The sequence below is a fragment of the Nicotiana sylvestris genome, chromosome 8 (assembly GCF_000393655.2).
Source record: "Nicotiana sylvestris chromosome 8, ASM39365v2, whole genome shotgun sequence".
Classification (NCBI taxonomy): Eukaryota; Viridiplantae; Streptophyta; class Magnoliopsida; order Solanales; family Solanaceae; genus Nicotiana; species Nicotiana sylvestris.
This window is the reverse complement of record NC_091064.1, coordinates 169,499,205-169,516,656: the sequence shown is the minus strand read 5'-3', so window position 1 is coordinate 169,516,656 and position 17,452 is coordinate 169,499,205. Positions and strand designations below refer to the sequence as shown.

Genomic DNA, 17,452 nt, shown 5'->3' with positions numbered 1-17,452 from the left:
AAGGAGCCATCTGAATACATAATTGGTAGTTGTTATTGTAGGAAAACTACGCAAGCGGTAAGAACTGATCCCAAGAACCCCAAAATTGCATAACACATGCGCGTAACATGTTATATAAGATATGAGTGGTGCATTTAGACTGCCCGTCCGTCTAGGTGTGAAATGTTGTACTCAACTCAACCCGCATACCTAAATCCCGCTACACATCTCTCCAGAAATGAAATATGAACTAGGTGCCTCGATCGGAGATAATAGACACTAGCATGTTGTGAAGACAAACAATCTTCCAGATATATATCTAAGCCAACTTCTCTGAAGAATAGGTAGCCACCACCAAAATGAAATGAGTTGACATGGTCAACCTATCCACAATAACCCAAACTCGTGGGAACCATCAACACTGGAGTTGTAGTCAAAGCAGTCTTGAGCTTTTGAAGGCTTAACTCACACTCATCAGACCACCTGAATAAGGCACCCTTTTGGGTCAATCTAGTCAATGGGGTTGCGATAGATGAAAACCCCTCCATGAACCGGTGATAATAACCCGCCAAACCCAGGAAGCTCCGAACTTCTATAGCTGAAGTAGGTCTAGGCCATTTCTAAACTGCCTTAATTTTCTAAGGATCCACTTTAATGCCCTCGAAAGTTACCACGTGCCACAAAAAGGCAAACGAATCTAACCAAAACTTACACTTTGAAAACTTGGCACATAACTGACTATCTCTCAAGATTTGAAGTACAACCCGAAAATGTTGTTCATGCTCTTCTCGACTGTGGGAGTAAAACAATATATCATCAATGAAGACGATCACAATAGAATCCAAATCTATAAACGTTGTTGGGCATTTGTCAAGCCAAATGACATCACTAGGAACTCATAATGACTATACCGAGTCCGAAAAGCTGTCTTAAGAACATATAATACCCTAATCTTTAACTGCTGGTAGCCAGATCTCAAATCAATCTTCAAAAACACTTTGGCTCCCTAAAGCTGATAAAATAAGTCATCAATCCTTGGCAACGGATATTTGTTCTTGATAGTGACTTTGTTCATCTGCCAATAATCTATACACATCCTCATCGAACTATCCTTCTTCTTCACAAACAACACCGATGTACCCCGAGGCGAGACATTAGGTCTAATAAATCCCTTATCAAGCGAATCCAGCAAATTCTCCTTTAGTTCCTTCAGCTCAGCTGGGGCCATACGGTATGGTGGAATAGAAATAGGCTGAGTGCCCGGAGCCAAGTCAATATAGAAGTCGATATCTCTGTCGGGTGGCATCCCTAGCAAATCTACAAGAAACACCTCTAGATGCTCGAGCACAACTGGTACTGAGTCCATGGAAGGAACTTCCGCACTAGGATCACAGATATAGGCCAGATATTCTAAACACCCCTTATTGACCATATGCCAAGCTTTCACATAAGAAATAACACTGCTAGTAGAATGGAAACGAGTCCCTCTCCACTCTAATTGAGGCAACCCCAACATAGATAAGGTCACCGTATTGGTGTGACAATCTAAAATAGCATGATAAGGTGACAACCAATCCATGCCCAAAATAACATCAAAGTCCACCATATAAAGAAGCAGAAGATCTACACTAGTCTCAAGGCTCCCAGTAGAAATCACATACGAGCGATAAACACAACCTACAATAATAGAATCTCCCACAGGCGTGGACACATATATAGGAGCACTCAAAGAACCATGAGACAAAACCATATATGAAGCAAAATAAGATGACACATAAGAATAAGTAGAGCCCGGATCAAATAGAACTGAAGCATCTCTATGAAAAATTGTAATAATACCCGTGATAACAATGTTAGGTCTAACTAGAAATGCATAAAAATGGGGTTGGGCCCTACCACTCTAACCTTTGCCTCTCGGACAACCTCTAACTAGCTGGCATCCACCTCTAATGGCTTGACCTCCACCTTTATAGCGTGACCTCCACCTCTAGCAGCATGTCCGCCTATAGCTGGCTGAGCAGGTGGTGGAGCAATCGGTGCCGGAACCATGGCATGATAACTATACTATGGCATGCTGCCCTGTGACCTAGGGCAAAATATTACAACGTGCCTCGGTTATCCATAAGTATAACAAGACCTCGTCTGTTGTGACTGCTGACTATGGAATTGGGCTTGCCGACCTAGATAACTACTCTGATAATTATAGATCGGAGGTAAACTAATAGGAGCTGAAGGTGCAATATAGGCTACTGCTCAGGATGAGAACCATAAGAACCACAACTACCCGAAGCACAGTGGCATGCCTGAAGCGCTAATAGGATCGGCTTGGGAGGATAGCCTCTACCAAATGAACCCCTGCCTCCAGACGAGGCACCACTGAAATCACAAAAATGACGAGGCCTCTAATCAGATACCGCCCACTATCTTGACTACGAACCATCTCGATCCGTCTAGGAATATCTACGGCCCTCTAGAAAGAAATATCATCTCCGATCTCTTTGGCCATATGTAGCCTAATACTGAAAGTAAGTCCATCAATGAATCTCCTTACTCTGTCCCTCTCAATAGAGAGTAAGATAACTGCATGTCGATCTAGGTCCACAAATCGGGTCTCATACTGGGTAACACTCATACTACCCTACTGAAGGCGCTCGAATTGCCTGTGGTACTCCACTCTCAGAGTGAAAGGAATAAACTTCTCTGGAAAAGCTATGAAAACTGATCCCAAGTGAGAAGTGGTGAACCTGGTGATCTACCCTGCTCATAATCATGTCACCACCTCTTGGCAGAACCGGTCATCTAAAACATTGCAAAGTCTACTCCATTAGAATCAACAATACCCATATTGCATAGAACCTCATAGCAACGGTCCAAATAATCGTGTGGGTCCTCAGAAGGTGCACCACTGAAGTGAATAAGGAAGAGATTTGTGAACATATCCAACCTTATCAATCTCTCAAAGGAAATCACGGGCCTCTCCCAGGTCTGTATAGCAACAATAGGTTGAACTGCCCCAACTGGCAGAACTACCAGAGTCTGATATATGGGAAACATCTGCTCCGAAGTGTGAGCAGCCGAAGTTTGTGTTCCTCCCCCAGCCTAAGAGACACCTAGTGCCACAAAAAATGCACCGGCTTGAGCCACACTCTCCATGAGGACCACTAAGCGGACTAGAGCATCCTTAAGCATGAGAGTTACTCTAAATCCCTTGGGGACCTGAGCGAGTTCGATGGGTGAGGTCTGAGCTGGGATCTCCTCCTCATGATCAATCTGAGGCTCCACTGTGGGTGATGTTGCACGTGCTCTAGGATGAGTTGTAACTCTGCCTCGGCCCCTACCTTGGCCCCGGTCCCTACCCCTGTAGTGGCTGCAATAGGGGGCTTCGGCTCCTACCTGGCTGTAGATGATGTGTGTGTTCTCACTATCTGTGAGAGAATATGAATGGAATAATTCAAGCATCAATGATAAAATAAAATTGCATGATAGGGAAAGAAAGAAGTGAAGTCATCCTAAAGCTCCAGAGCCTCTAGAAGATAAGTACAAACATTTTCGTACCAATCCTCTAGACTCTACTAAGCTTGTTTACGACTCGTGAGACCTAAGCAACCTACTACTCTGCTACCAACTTGTCACGATCCAGAATCCCTCCCTCGGGACCGTGATGGCACCTAATGTCCACTTGCTAAGCAAGCCAACATTAGTTATTAAATTTAATTATTTAATTCAAAAAAGAATAATATCAATTATCACCGATGATTAAAGCTGAAATGCATGAAATAAATCCATAACTTAACATGCTCTAGCCCAATCCCAAAAGTTTGGTATCACCAGCACATGAGCAACTCGAAGTCTACAAGTATAGATTGAAATAAATAAAACTATTCAAAAGAGATAGACAGTAAATATAGGAAATAGAAAGGGACATCAAGGTCTGCGAACGCCAGCAGCTCTAACTCAACTCTCTGAAACAAATATGGTCTGAGTAGATGCACCTCTAAACATCGCTGGGACCTATACTAGTATCTTCACAAGAAGCGCAGAAGAGTTGCATGAGTACAACCGACCCAATGTATTCCATAAGTGTCGAGCCTAACCTCGACGAGGTAGTGACGAGGCTAAGACAATATACCTACGTAAAATCATGTATGTATGTATATATATATATATATATATATATATATATATATATATATATATATATATATATATATATATATATATACAAAGCAACAAAATAACAAGTAAAACAAAAAAATATTAACTGGGAGGGGACATGCGAAAGGGGAAATATCATAAAACTGGAAAGTATGAAATCACCAAATGACATCTTCCAAAATAAGCAACAATGTAACCAAGCAAATCACCAATCCAGAAATCAAATAAGAAAATGAAATAAAGATGCTACGGCATTACCCTTCGTGCTTTTACTCTCGTCCTCACCATATAATATCATGAATAAAAATGGCACGGCATCACCCTTCGTGCTTTTACTCTCTAGCATGACATCATCCTTTGTTCTTTAAATCCTCACAACTTCTCAATATATGATAATGAATGCAAATAAGGCACGACAACACTCTTCGTGCTTTTCACTCTTCCTCATCAAGCAACAATACAAATACAAATTAACAATGCAAGGTGGAAAGAAATTTCACTTCAATTATAGAGCCATGGTAACCAATTCAGCTTGTGAAAATTACCAGCAATTTCAAATAAAATAATAAATACGAGGCGACTAGTTAAATAATTAATAATCTAACTTAAACATGGAAAACATAGTCAATGAAGTAACTTAGAACAAAGAAAAGATTTCCACCTGCATGCTTTAACCCATGCATATGTACTCGTCACCTCACATATATGTCATCCCCACACATAATACATGTAGAAAATAAGCTAACAAGTCATAATCCCTCAACTCAAGGTTAACCACAACACTTACCTTACTCTGCAACCAAAGCAATGCTCAACCGTGGATTTTCCTCCAGAATTTTCTTCCAAACCATTCAAATCTAGCCAAATATAGTTCAAATAATTCAAAATAGGCTTTAGAAATTACTCATGAGTAAAAAAGATTCAATATTTAATGATTTTAGAAAAAGTCAAACCCGAGGGCGATTGGTCAAAACCCGAGATTCAGACAAAACCCAATTACTCATTTACCCCAAGTCCGATTGTGTTGTTAGTTTCGAAAGTTGACCTCAATTTGAGGTCTAAATCTCAATTTTTCAAGATCCTCAATTTCTATCTAAATTCCTAGATTCTACCATGAAAAAGGTTATATTAAAGGTTAAAGTCATTGGTTTTTTATGAAAATGTAATGAAACAAGTTAAAATCTAATACCCTATGAAGTTGAGATGAAAACCTCTTCAAAATTAACTCTAGGCTGAGCTCAAACTTGAAAATGGTGAAAAGTGAAGAAAATCCTGATTTTTGAAAGTTTAAATCACTGGGTGTCAAGTGTTCTTCGCGTTCGCGAAGCACCTGATGCAATCGCAAAGCACAGCGGACAAAAGTCCTTCGCATTCGTAAGCTACCCTTCTTGTAGGCTTGCTCCCTCTTACCTTCGCATTCGCGAGCAAAAGCCCGCGTTCGCTTGGAGTAACTAGCTGCCTCCACCCAGAATCTCATAAGTCTTCGCATTCGCGTGAGGAAGGTCACGTTCGCGAAATGTAAGCCCTCCACTGCTTCGCGTTCGCGACCCGTTCCCCGCTTTTACGAAGAAGAAATCTACCCCAGCTCTAACTTCCCCTTCACGATCGCGAAGCACAATGTACCATACATCAGCAACAGTTGAAAACCAACAATTTTCTATGTTCAAAATGGTCTCTGGCCTATCTGAAACTCACTCGAGCCCCTCGGGCTCCAGTCCAAATACGCACACAAGTATAATAACATCATGTGAACTCACTTGTGCGATCAAAAAACCAAATAAAAACAAGAACTACGTATCGGACATCAAAATGCATGAAATTTCAAAGATAACTCAAGAACTTCTAAAATCACAACCGAGCATCTGAATCCTATCAAACCAACTTTGATTTGCACCAAATTTTGCAGATAAGTTTCAAATAGAAAAATGAACCTATACCTGTCATGACCCAAAATCTGCTATAGGCCAAGATGGCGCCCAACATCGCCGTTAGGCAAACCAACGGTGAACTATCAACTTAGTTATTCATTTTATTATTTTTGAAATCATAAATCTCATTAGATAGGGAAAATCAATGCATTAAGAATCGTAGATGCGTACAATTTAGTCAAAATATAAAGTAAGAGTGTGACAATGTAAAACCATCCATAACCAAATTCTAGCACACCCCCAAAACCCGGTGTCACAAGTGCATGAGTATTTACTAAGGAGTACAATAATAATGCAACATCTGTTTGGTATGTAAGTAAGACAGGATAAAGCACATAGTATGATGGGGACTTTGTGGGTTGCGATACATAGCCTGGAATGTAGCTCACCATAAAGTCTCCTCGATAGATGCGCCTACGCACCAAGATGACCACCAAATAAACCTGTCAAACCATGGACATTTAGTGCAGAAATGCAGCATGAGTACGTAAATCAATATGTACCCAGTAAGTATCTAGCCTAACCCGGAGAAGTAGTGATGAGGGGTCGACAATGACACTTACTAGTGGTCCAATAAATCAATATGACAAATCATAAACAGATATGAAGCACAACAGTAGTAGTGAGGTAAAACTGTGACTAACAAAATCTTCCAACATTCTTTTAGCAATATAAATCTCCCGAAGGTCATATATTATCTCAACAGATCAGAAATATCAAATGCAGTTTCAAACGGATAAGGAATACCATATAAATTCCAGGTCTCAATAAAAGGGCATCTTACGAATGTTCGGACTCCTAGCGGTAATACGCATGATTATGTCATGATCGTATGGCCTGATCTAGAGTGGTGTGTACACTGCCAAGGGTCGATCGGCACGAACTAGAGATGCATCTCACTATACTGTCGATGCATTCGGCCCGCTCCACAAGACAGGAAGGAACTTATTTAATTATGAGTCGCGTGCATACAATACGGGTACATGAGCATAAAGTGAATATAACCTTTACCGTTTCTCAAATATATATATGTATGTATGTATGTATTTCTAAATCAATTTCAATTATAAATTCAATTAATTAAGCCAGTAGAATGAGTTCAAATAATTCAAATGCTACATGATAAAGTCCTAAGTCTACCCGGACATAGACATGCTTTAGCTACGTACGGACTCTCGTCACCTCGTGCGTATGTAGCACCCACAACTAGTAGCACATAACAGTTACATCACCTAGGGGTAGTTTTTCCCTCACAAGATTAGACAGAAAACTTACCTCGCTCCGAAGTTCCATAACCGGCTCCAATGCCTCTCTAACTCTTCAATTCAAAGCCAAACGATCTGAAACTAGTCAAATAATGTGCAAATTCATCAAAATAATGCGTATAATTTAACAATTTATAATAATTCCCAGCTTCGCTCAAAAAGTCAACAAAGTCAACCCCCGGACTCACGTGCTCGAATTCCATAATTTTCGAAAATAAACTTTACCCATAATGCTACGAACTCAAATATATGATTTACTCCAAATTTCACGTCCAATTTCATAGTAAAAATCCAAAAAATACCAAATTCCAGGTTTTCTTCAAAATTTCCACAATTTCGACAAAATTTCATGAATTTACAAGCCTAAATTCATATATATTTAACTCACAACTTGTAGAAATCACTTACCTCATGATTGACGATGAAAATGGCACTCCAATATCGCTCCAAGGTCGGCTCTCATGGAAGAAATGAAAATGAGCCAAACCCCATACTTAACAAACCATTCTGCCCAGCGATGTTTCCGCTTCTGCAGTCCCATGGTCGCTTATGCGGCATAAAACTCATACCTGTGAGAACCCAGCCCAGGTCGCCAACCGCATTTGCGTCCCTTGTAGCACTTCTGCGCTCATGCTTCTGCGTCGCCTCATCCGCAGGTGTGGTTCTCATTCTGCAGAAACACGACCTCATCTCCGGTCCTAGTCCTCCCAGCAAAAATATGCTTCTGCGCTTTCCTGGACGCATTTGTGGCGTCGCATTTGCGGACCTTTTTCCGCAAATGCGATTGTATCAGTACTCAGGCCCTTCAGCAATACAACAAAGTTCCAAAATGATCTGCGGCTCGTCCAAAACACACGCGAGGCCCCCGGGACCCCATCTGAACTTACCAACAAGTTCCATAATATAACGCGGACCTTCTTGAGGCCTCAAATCACATCAAACAATATCAAAACTATGAATCGACGATCGAAACCTTTCTTTAAACTTTCAAACTTATAAACTTCGATGAACGCGTCTGATTCATACTTAAGCATTCTGGAATGATGCCAAACTTTACGTACAAGTTATAGATCATTATACGAACCTATTCCAAGGCTCGAAACCTCAAACGGACATCGATAACACCAAAGTCCACTTCAAATCAAACTTAAAAAATTCTTAAACTTTCAAAATGCCAACTTTCCACAATAAGCACCGAAATAATTCCGGACCACCCGATACTCAACCCGGATATACGCCCAAGTCAAAAATCATCATACGAATCTATTGGAACCTCTAAATCCCGATTCCTAGGTCATTTACTCAAAAATCAAACCTTAGTCAACTCTTTCAACTTAAAGCTTCCGAATTGAGAATTTTCTTTCCAAATCAACTCCAATCTTCCCGAAATTCGATTCCGATCATGCGTATAAGTCATAAAATATGAGGTGAAGTTACTCAAGGCCTCAAACCGCCGAACGATGTGCTAAAGCTCAAAACGATCGGTCAGATCGTTACATACCATGTCCCAGAACTAAAATCTTAGCATGATAACCACAAATTCAACCTACAGTCAAACCTAATAAATTTCCAAACATTCGAATTACTATAGCTTTCAACAAAACATGTCAAATCAAGTTAGGGACTTCCAAATTTAATTTCGGGCATACGCCCAAGTACAAAATCATGATGGGACCCATTAGGATCGTCAAAATACATATCCGGAGTCGTTTACATAAAATATTGGTCGTAGTCAACTCAAGTTATTTTTAAAGTTAAAAATCATGTTTTCTTTAAATTTTCACATAAAATCTTTCTAGAAAAAGATATGGACTGCACACGCAAATCTATAAATACTAAATGTGTTACAACCCATATCCACATGTGTTAGTTCATGCCATATATTAGTTAACATAAATCCATGAAGGAATTATCTTTGAGATGATAAGAAGTCAATCATATTGGTCTTAAGTGATACAAGAGTGTATAAGGGTGATTAACCAGTATTAGAAGTTAAACGAATCAAGGATGTTGTAACTCGTATTTTCAGGTAATCTAGCGGTGCTTAATACACTCAAGAGGTCATTTATTAAGGTATTTTAATCATATAATATCCGTATCATAAGTCTTGAAGTCAAACGAGTTATGAAACAAAAGTCGACAAAAGTTGTCGCAACTTAGGTTCATAATTTTACTTAAACATTAGGTCAAATGTTTCTAATCTTTTCTCATAATTTACAAGGAATTACGGGGTTATCTACTAACCAAATTAAAGATCTATGAGTCTAGTTTCCAACTCATTAAACCGTTCATCGATATGATCTCGGAGTAGAGAGATATTCACGTTTTCGCGAGACTGCGCCAAGTACCTCTCTATGGGGCCCACTAAGGCGGTTTAAGATATTTGGACCTATATAGGATGCCTCCAACCCGTTTTAAGTCATTTCTTCTCACTATTTTCAGACCTTAGAACCCTAGGAACATCCTCTCAAGGTTCTCTCAAGATTCAAGACCCAAAAAAAGGGCAAACAACACAAATCAAGTGTCGGGAATTCCGTGGCGCTAGTAAGTCTCTTGTTCTTCTTGTTGTTGCTCATTTTTGTGTCGTTCCAGCTCGTGTGGGAGGTTGTTTTAAAGGGTTTATGTTCTGTAAATACTCCCTCATGTTCTTAATATCAATCCTAGGTGATTTCAAGCCTTCTAAAGTGATTCTAGTGCCGAAAAACACTAATTGATCGCTAGTTTTGCTTTTTTGTTGTTGTGGCAGCATTGGAGGGATATTTCATGGAAATTTAAGGTCAAATTGGAGTTGTTCTTTCTGTATAAAGGTAAGGAACCTCTTACTCTATATGTATTTAAGATTATCCAAGTTGCGGCTAAGCCATTGAAGCTAGAACTTGTGAGATATATATCGAAAGGCTTGGTAGTAATGTTATTGTTTTGTGGACTGTTTTGCGTTGTTGTTGGGCTGCGTATTTTACTACTATCTTGTGGAGTTTTGGAGGAGGAAGGGTGTGGAGAAACACCATATATATGTAGGGTTATGGGCTGATAGTTATTCGTAACATTTCCAGGTTGTTTGACACGACTACGGTGGTCGTCGTATGTATGGAGTGATTAGGCTGTGTGTGGACTATTTTGGGAGGCTCAATATGTTTATTATTGATGTTGTTTGGGCTGTTTGGTGACTGTTTTGAATGGTGTGAGGTCATATATATAGGGGATGTGCTGTCCGTTTCATCGTAAAATAGGTTGTGGTCGATACATAATAGTTATGACGCTTAAATGATAACGATAGTATCGTTTCTCTTATTGTAGACTAAGGAGTTTTGACAATTGCATAGCTTGAAATTGGGGCAGTATATACAAGGTATGTGAGGCTATCCCTTTCCTTCTTTTGCACGACTCCGATTGTACATAATGTAATGAACGAGCTTCCAAGATACTCTACTCTTAGAAGCTAGCAGTACTTACATTGTTTTCCCTCTTATGGAACGATTGATGTTAATGTTGCTTCTCTTATTCTTATGTTATCAATGTTGTTGGTACTTCCTGATTCTTATAAGGTTCATAGTGAAGAGTTAGTCCTAATAACGTGTACAGAGGATACCGACCTTACGTCACTCCGAAAGGTTTAGAATGTGATTCCATGAGTCGAGCATGCATTATATATATGTATCTATTTTACTCTACCGAGCCACGCTATAGTTGGCCGGGTACGGCACCTATTGTGCAACCACTGATCAGTTGGGTTTTACCGAGCTCCACGTGGCCGGGTACGATTCTACCGAGCCTTATGATGGCCGGGTACGTTTTTTTACCGAGCCTATTATGGCCGGGTACGATATGATGATGATGATGCCCACAGAGGTGAATGCTTTAAAGATTTATGTATTTATACATATGTATCATGCATTTCATGTAAGTAGCCCTCAGAGGTACTAAGATGTTACAGGTTGTATATTCTTTATCCTTGCTTACATTACTGATCGTATTTATGGTTCCTTGCCTTACATACTCAGTACTTTATTCGTACTGACGTCCTTTTATTTGTGGACGCTGCATGTCGTGCTGCAGGTCCTGATAGACAGGTAGGTGCAGCTCCCCCACCACAGTAGACTGTCCAGTTCAGCGGTGATTGGCGAGATCCCTTCTCCGGACTTGCCTTGGTCTTGGTATGCAATTTTTGTTATAGACATTATGGGTATGTCGGGGCCCTGTTCCGGCTATGTTGCAACACTTATGTTCTTTTAGAGGCTCATAGACAGGTGTCGGCTCATGTATAGTTTGGTATGCCTTGTCGGCTAGTTTTTGTTGTATAGTCTTTCATAGTAGCGTGGTAGCTCATACCTTATATGTAGTTTCTTGATTGTCTGGTCATCCCCTGCTATGTATGTTCATGCCGTCATATTTTATTGTTGGTTGTCCATGATCTAGGTCTACCATTTATATTGATCTCGTCAGCCCTAAAAGATAATAATGAAGGTTAGATGAAATGTACGTTGGTGCTCGGCAAGTGTGGTCGGGTGCTAGTCATGGCCCTTCAGTTTGGGTCGTGACAAACTTGGTATCAGAGCAAGTCTGTCCTAGGGGTTGTCTATGAGCCGTGTCTAGTAGAGTCTTGATTATGGATGTGTAGCGCGCCACATTTATAATCAGGAGGCTACATGACATCTAGGGTTGTTACCTTCTTCCTGAATCTAGATCGTGCGTAGAGTTGAGTCGTAAGTGTTCGTCTCTAATATTCACCTTTTTTTTCCAGTGATGCCTTCGACTAGGAAGCAAACGATTAGTAGATGACTTGATACAGCAGCGGGAGAGGGTACCAGTCAGGTGCCCCAAGTTAGAGCAGGACAAAGTGAGGCTCAAAGTGAGATGCCCTCTCATACCTCATCTACTCCATCTCCTCCAGAGGATATTAGAAGGCACCCAGCGCCTCCAGTTCCTCCGTCTGGCACTCCAGACCAGGATATGCGGAGTGCTTTGTAGTTATTGACTAGCTTGGTAGCTGCTCAGGCTCAGAGGCAGAATACAGGTGCTGCTGAGAAACCAGTTAGTACAAGAGTTCGTGATTTTATTAATTTAGACCCTCCAATGTTTACCGGATCAGACCCCAAGGAGGACCCACAGACTTTTATTGACCAAGTTCATCGTACACTTCGGGTTATGCATGTTAGTGATACAGAGGCAGTAGAGTTAGCTTCTTATCGTCTACGGGATTTAGCGGTTCTCTGGTATGATAGTTGGGAGAGATCCAGGGGTCCGAACCCTCCTCTAGCTGTGTGGAAGGAATTTTCTGAGGCCTTTCTTCGTCACTACTTGCCAGTTGAGATACGACGAGCTAGAGCTGATAAGTTCTTGAACCTTAGACAAGGTAATATGAGTGTGCGAGAGTATAGTATGCAGTTTGATTCTTTGGCAAGGTATGCTCCCCATATGGTGGCCGAGATGAGTGATAGGGTGCATATGTTCGTGAATGGGTTGGGACCACATCTGATAAATGAGTGTACGACAGCCTCCTTGGTGGAGGGCATGGATATTTCCCATATTCAAGCTTATGCCCAGAACCCTAGAGGATCGTAAGCGCCAGCAGAGGGCAGTTAGGGAGCAGGATAGAGGCCAGCATAAGAGGGCGAGATTTGCAGGGTATTCTGATGACTTCAGAGGCCGCATCAGGCCACAGTTTTCGAGGAGTTCGGCGCCACCTGTAGCTAGTGCTCCTCCACAGTTTCAGAGGCCTCGATATGATCGATCCTATTCTGGTCCAGGTCAGAGTTCGCGGGCATCTGGCTCGCAACATCACAGGGATACTAGTCAGATGAGACCCCCAACACCACATTGTGATCAGTGCGGCAAGGCCCACTTTGGACTGTGTCGTCGAGGTTCTGATGCATGCTATTCGTGCGGGCAGCCTGGCCATATGATGCGGGATTGTCCTAATAGAGGAGGTGATGGTATGGCTCAGCCGACTGGATCTGTGTCTGGTTCTTCCTCATCAGTTCGACCTCCAGCACGGGGTTTTCAGCAGTCGACAGGTCGTGGTAGGGGTAGAGGTGCAGTGCCGAGTTCGAGTGGTGCTCAAAATCGAACCTATGCTCTAGTAGGTCGACAGGATCTCGAGTCGTCTCCAGATGTTGTTACAGGTATTATATCTGTGTTTTCTTATGATGTATATGCGCTGATTGATCCGGGATCTACATTATCATATGTTACACCCTTTGTGGCTAATAAGTTTGGCATTGAACCTGAATTGATAAGTAAACCCCTTGCGGTATCTACTCCGATAGGAGATTCTGTGATTGCTAGAAGGGTATATAGAGGTTGCACTGTGATGATTTGTAGTCGTCAAACCTCGGCAAATTTATTTGAGTTAGAAATGGTTGATTTTGATGTGATAATGGGAATGGACTGGTTGGCCTCATGCTATGCAAATGTTGACTGTCGTACGAAGATGGTTAGGTTCCAATTTCCGGGTGAACCCGTCATTGAATGGAAAGGGAACATTGCTACACCGAAAGGTAGGTTTATTTCCTATCTTAAGGCAAGGAAAATGATCTCAAAAGGTTACATTTATCATCTCGTTCGCGTTAGGGATGCGGAGGCGAAACCGCCTACTTTACAATCAATCCCTGTGGTCAACGAATTCCCAGATGTTTTCCCAGATGAACTCCCAGGCCTTCCTCCTGAAAGGGAGATTGAGTTTAGCATTGATGTGTTGCCTGACACTCAACCGATCTCTATTCCTCCATACAGAATGGCCCCGGCAGAGTTGCGAGAGTTGAAGGTGCAGTTGAAGGACTTGCTGGATAAGGGCTTTATTAGGCCTAGCACTTCACCTTGGGGTGCACCAGTCCTATTCGTGCGGAAGAAAGACGGGTCGTTACGGATGTGTATCGACTATCGACAGTTGAATAAGTCTACTATAAAGAACAAGTATCCACTTCCAAGAATTGATGACCTGTTTGACCAACTCCAGGGTGCCAAGTATTTCTCTAAGATTGATTTACGTTCAGGGTATCATCAGGTGAGGGTTAGGGAGAAGGATATTCCAAAGACGGCCTTCCGGACAAGATATGGGCACTTTGAGTTCTTGGTGATGTCGTTCGGGCTAACAAATGCCCCAGCAGCTTTTATGGATCTCATGAATACTATATTCAGGCCCTATCTTGATGTGTTCGTGATTGTATTCATTGATGACATTCTAGTGTATTCTCGTTCGGAGGCGGAACATGCGGGCCACTTGCGGATAGTATTACAGACGCTTCAGGATCGTAAGTTATATGCTAAGCTCTCCAAATGTGAATTCTGGCTGAACTCAGTAGCATTCCTTGGCCATGTGATATCTGATGAGGGTATTAGTGTCGACACTCAGAAGATCGATGCAGTAAAGAATTGGCCGAGACCTACAACACCATCAGAAGTCCGCAGCTTCCTAGGGCTAGCAGGATATTATAGGCGGTTTGTAGAAGGATTTTCCTCTATATCATCACCATTGACTAAGTTAACACAAAAAGCTACCAAATTCCAGTGGTCTGACACTTGTGAACGTAGTTTTCAGGAGCTGAAGAATCGATTGACATCTGCACCAGTGCTCACTCTTCCTGAAGGAACAGAAGGTTATGTGGTATATTGTGATGCCTCAGGTATAGGTTTGGGGTGCGTATTGATGCAGCGTGGGAATGTGATTGCTTATGCATCAAGACAATTGAAGAAGCATGAAAAGAATTATCCAACCCATGATTTGGAATTGGCTGCAGTAATATATGCTTTGAAGATATGGCGGCACTACTTATACGACGTCCATGTTGACATCTACACAGATCACAAGAGTTTACAATACATCTTCAAGCAGAAAGAGTTGAATTTGAGGCAGCGTAGGTGGCTTGAATTATTGAAAGACTACGACGTCGAGATATTGTATCATCCCGGTAAAGCCAATGTTGTGGCAGACGCTCTCAGCCGTAAATCAATGGGAAGCTTAGTACATATTGAGGCAGGTAGATGGGGGTTGATTAAAGAGCTTCATCAGCTAGCCAATATGAGAATCAGATTGTTAGACTCTGATGACGGAGGTGTTACTGTACAGAATACATCAGAATCATCTTTGGTAGCCGAGGTAAAAGCACGACAATATGAAGATCCTATCTTAGTACGATTAAGAGAAAGCATTCAACAGTGTAAAAGTATGGCTTTTGGGATCGGAAAAGATGGGGCACTGAGATACCAGAGCCGATTGTGTGTGCCTAATGTGGCAGGGTTGCGAGAGAAGATTATGAATGAGATTCATCAATCCCGATATTCCATCCATCCCGGCTCGACAAAGATGTATCATGATGTCAAGGAGCAGTATTGGTGGGATAATATGAAGAAGTCTATTGCAGAATTTGTAGCCCAGTGTCCCAATTGTCAACAAGTAAAGATAGAACATCAGAAACCCGGTGGATTGCTTCAAAATATAGAGATTCCGACCTGGAAGTGGGAGGTGATTAATATGGACTTCATTATTGGATTACCTCGCTCTTATCATAAGTTTGACTCCATCTGGGTGATAATTGATCGACTTACAAAATGTGCCCATTTTCTGCCAGTGAAGACAACTTACACGGCTGAAGATTATGCAAAGTTGTATATCAAGGAGATTGTTAGGCTTCATGGTGTGCCCATATCTATTATATCAGACCGAGGAGCTCAATTTACGGCTAACTTTTGGAGGTCTTTCCAGAAGGGTTTAGGCACACAGGTAAATCTCAGCACTGCATTTCATCCGCAGACTGACGGACAGGCTGAACGTACCATTCAGACACTGGAAGATATGCTACGAGCATGTGTTCTAGATTTTAAGGGGAATTGGGATGATCATCTTCCACTCATAGAATTCGCCTATAACAATAGCTACCATTCCAGTATTAAAATGGCCCCATACGAGGCACTATACGGGAGGAGATGTAGATCACCAGTTGGATGGTTCGAAGTCGGTGAAACAGAATTATATGGGCCAGATTTGATTCACCAAGCTATTGAGAAGGTGAAAGTGATACAGGAGCGATTGAGGATGGCACAAAGCAGGCAAAAATCTTATTCTGATGTCCGACGTCGTGATCTAGAGTTTGAGGTTGGTGATTGGGTTTTCCTGAGGATCTCACCAATGAAGGGTATTATGCGTTTTGGGAAGAAAGGTAAGCTGAGTCCAAGGTATATCGGGCCGTATAAAATTCTTCGACGGATTGGACAGGTTGCTTATGAGTTAGAATTGCCATCCGAATTGGAATTTGTCCACCCGGTATTCCATGTATCTATGTTGAGAAAATGTATTGGAGACCCTTCTCGAGTCGTCCCTATCAAAGATGTACAAGTTACAGAGGACCTATCATATGAAGAAGTGCCAGTGGCGATATTAGATCGGCAAGTCCGCAAGCTGAGAACAAAAGATGTAGCTTCCGTCAAAGTATTGTGGAGGAACAAAAATATGGAAGAAATGACATGGGAAGCAGAAGAGGAGATGAAGTCTAAATACCCTTACTTATTCCAGAATGAAGATAACAAGGATGCTGGTGGAAGACAGGATACATTGGAAGGTGAAACGGCTCTATGAGGTAAGCAATAATTTGAGAATACTCCTCCTTAATACAAAATGGTGATATGTAGATAATGTAAATACGCATAATGCTTTGTGTAACCTTGTGAAGCCATATGTTGGGCTTAATTACTTGCAAGTTTTGCTAGTGACCATTTTATAGGGGAAAATTGATCGGAAATTTCCATTGGAATCCACGATGATTTAAACTCCCCATAAACCCTTACATTCGAGGACGAATGTTCCTAGGGGGGAGGGTGTTACAACCCATATCCACATGTGTTAGTTCATGCCATATATTAGTTAACATAAATCCAAGAAGGAATTATCTTTGAGATGATAAGAAGTCAATCCTATTGGTCTTAAGTGATACAAGAGTGTATAAGGGTGATTAACCAGTATTAGAAGTTAAACGAATCAAGGATGTTGTAACTCGTATTTTCAGGTAATCTAGCGGTGCTTAATACACTCAAGAGGTCATTTATTAAGGTATTTTAATCATATAATATCCATATCATAAGTCTTGAAGTCAAACGAGTTATGAAACAAAAGTCGACAAAAGTTGTCGCAAC

The 17,452-nt window shown here is 41.4% G+C and overlaps 1 protein-coding gene across 1 annotated transcript; it reads right to left on the bottom strand.

Annotated features, from left to right (window-relative positions):
* Positions 1-985: 985 nt before the first annotated feature.
* LOC138875987 (uncharacterized) lies at positions 986-1,729 on the bottom strand. Its single transcript, XM_070154869.1, has one exon. It carries the CDS (start codon positions 1,727-1,729, stop codon positions 986-988), a length of 744 nt encoding a protein of 247 aa, XP_070010970.1.
* Positions 1,730-17,452: the final 15,723 nt, after the last annotated feature.

Bases quoted from the DNA above. Each gene is read 5' to 3' on its own strand.
- LOC138875987 (XM_070154869.1), bottom strand. From the start codon at position 1,729: ATGGTTTTGTCTCATGGTTCTTTGAGTGCTCCTATATATGTGTCCACG.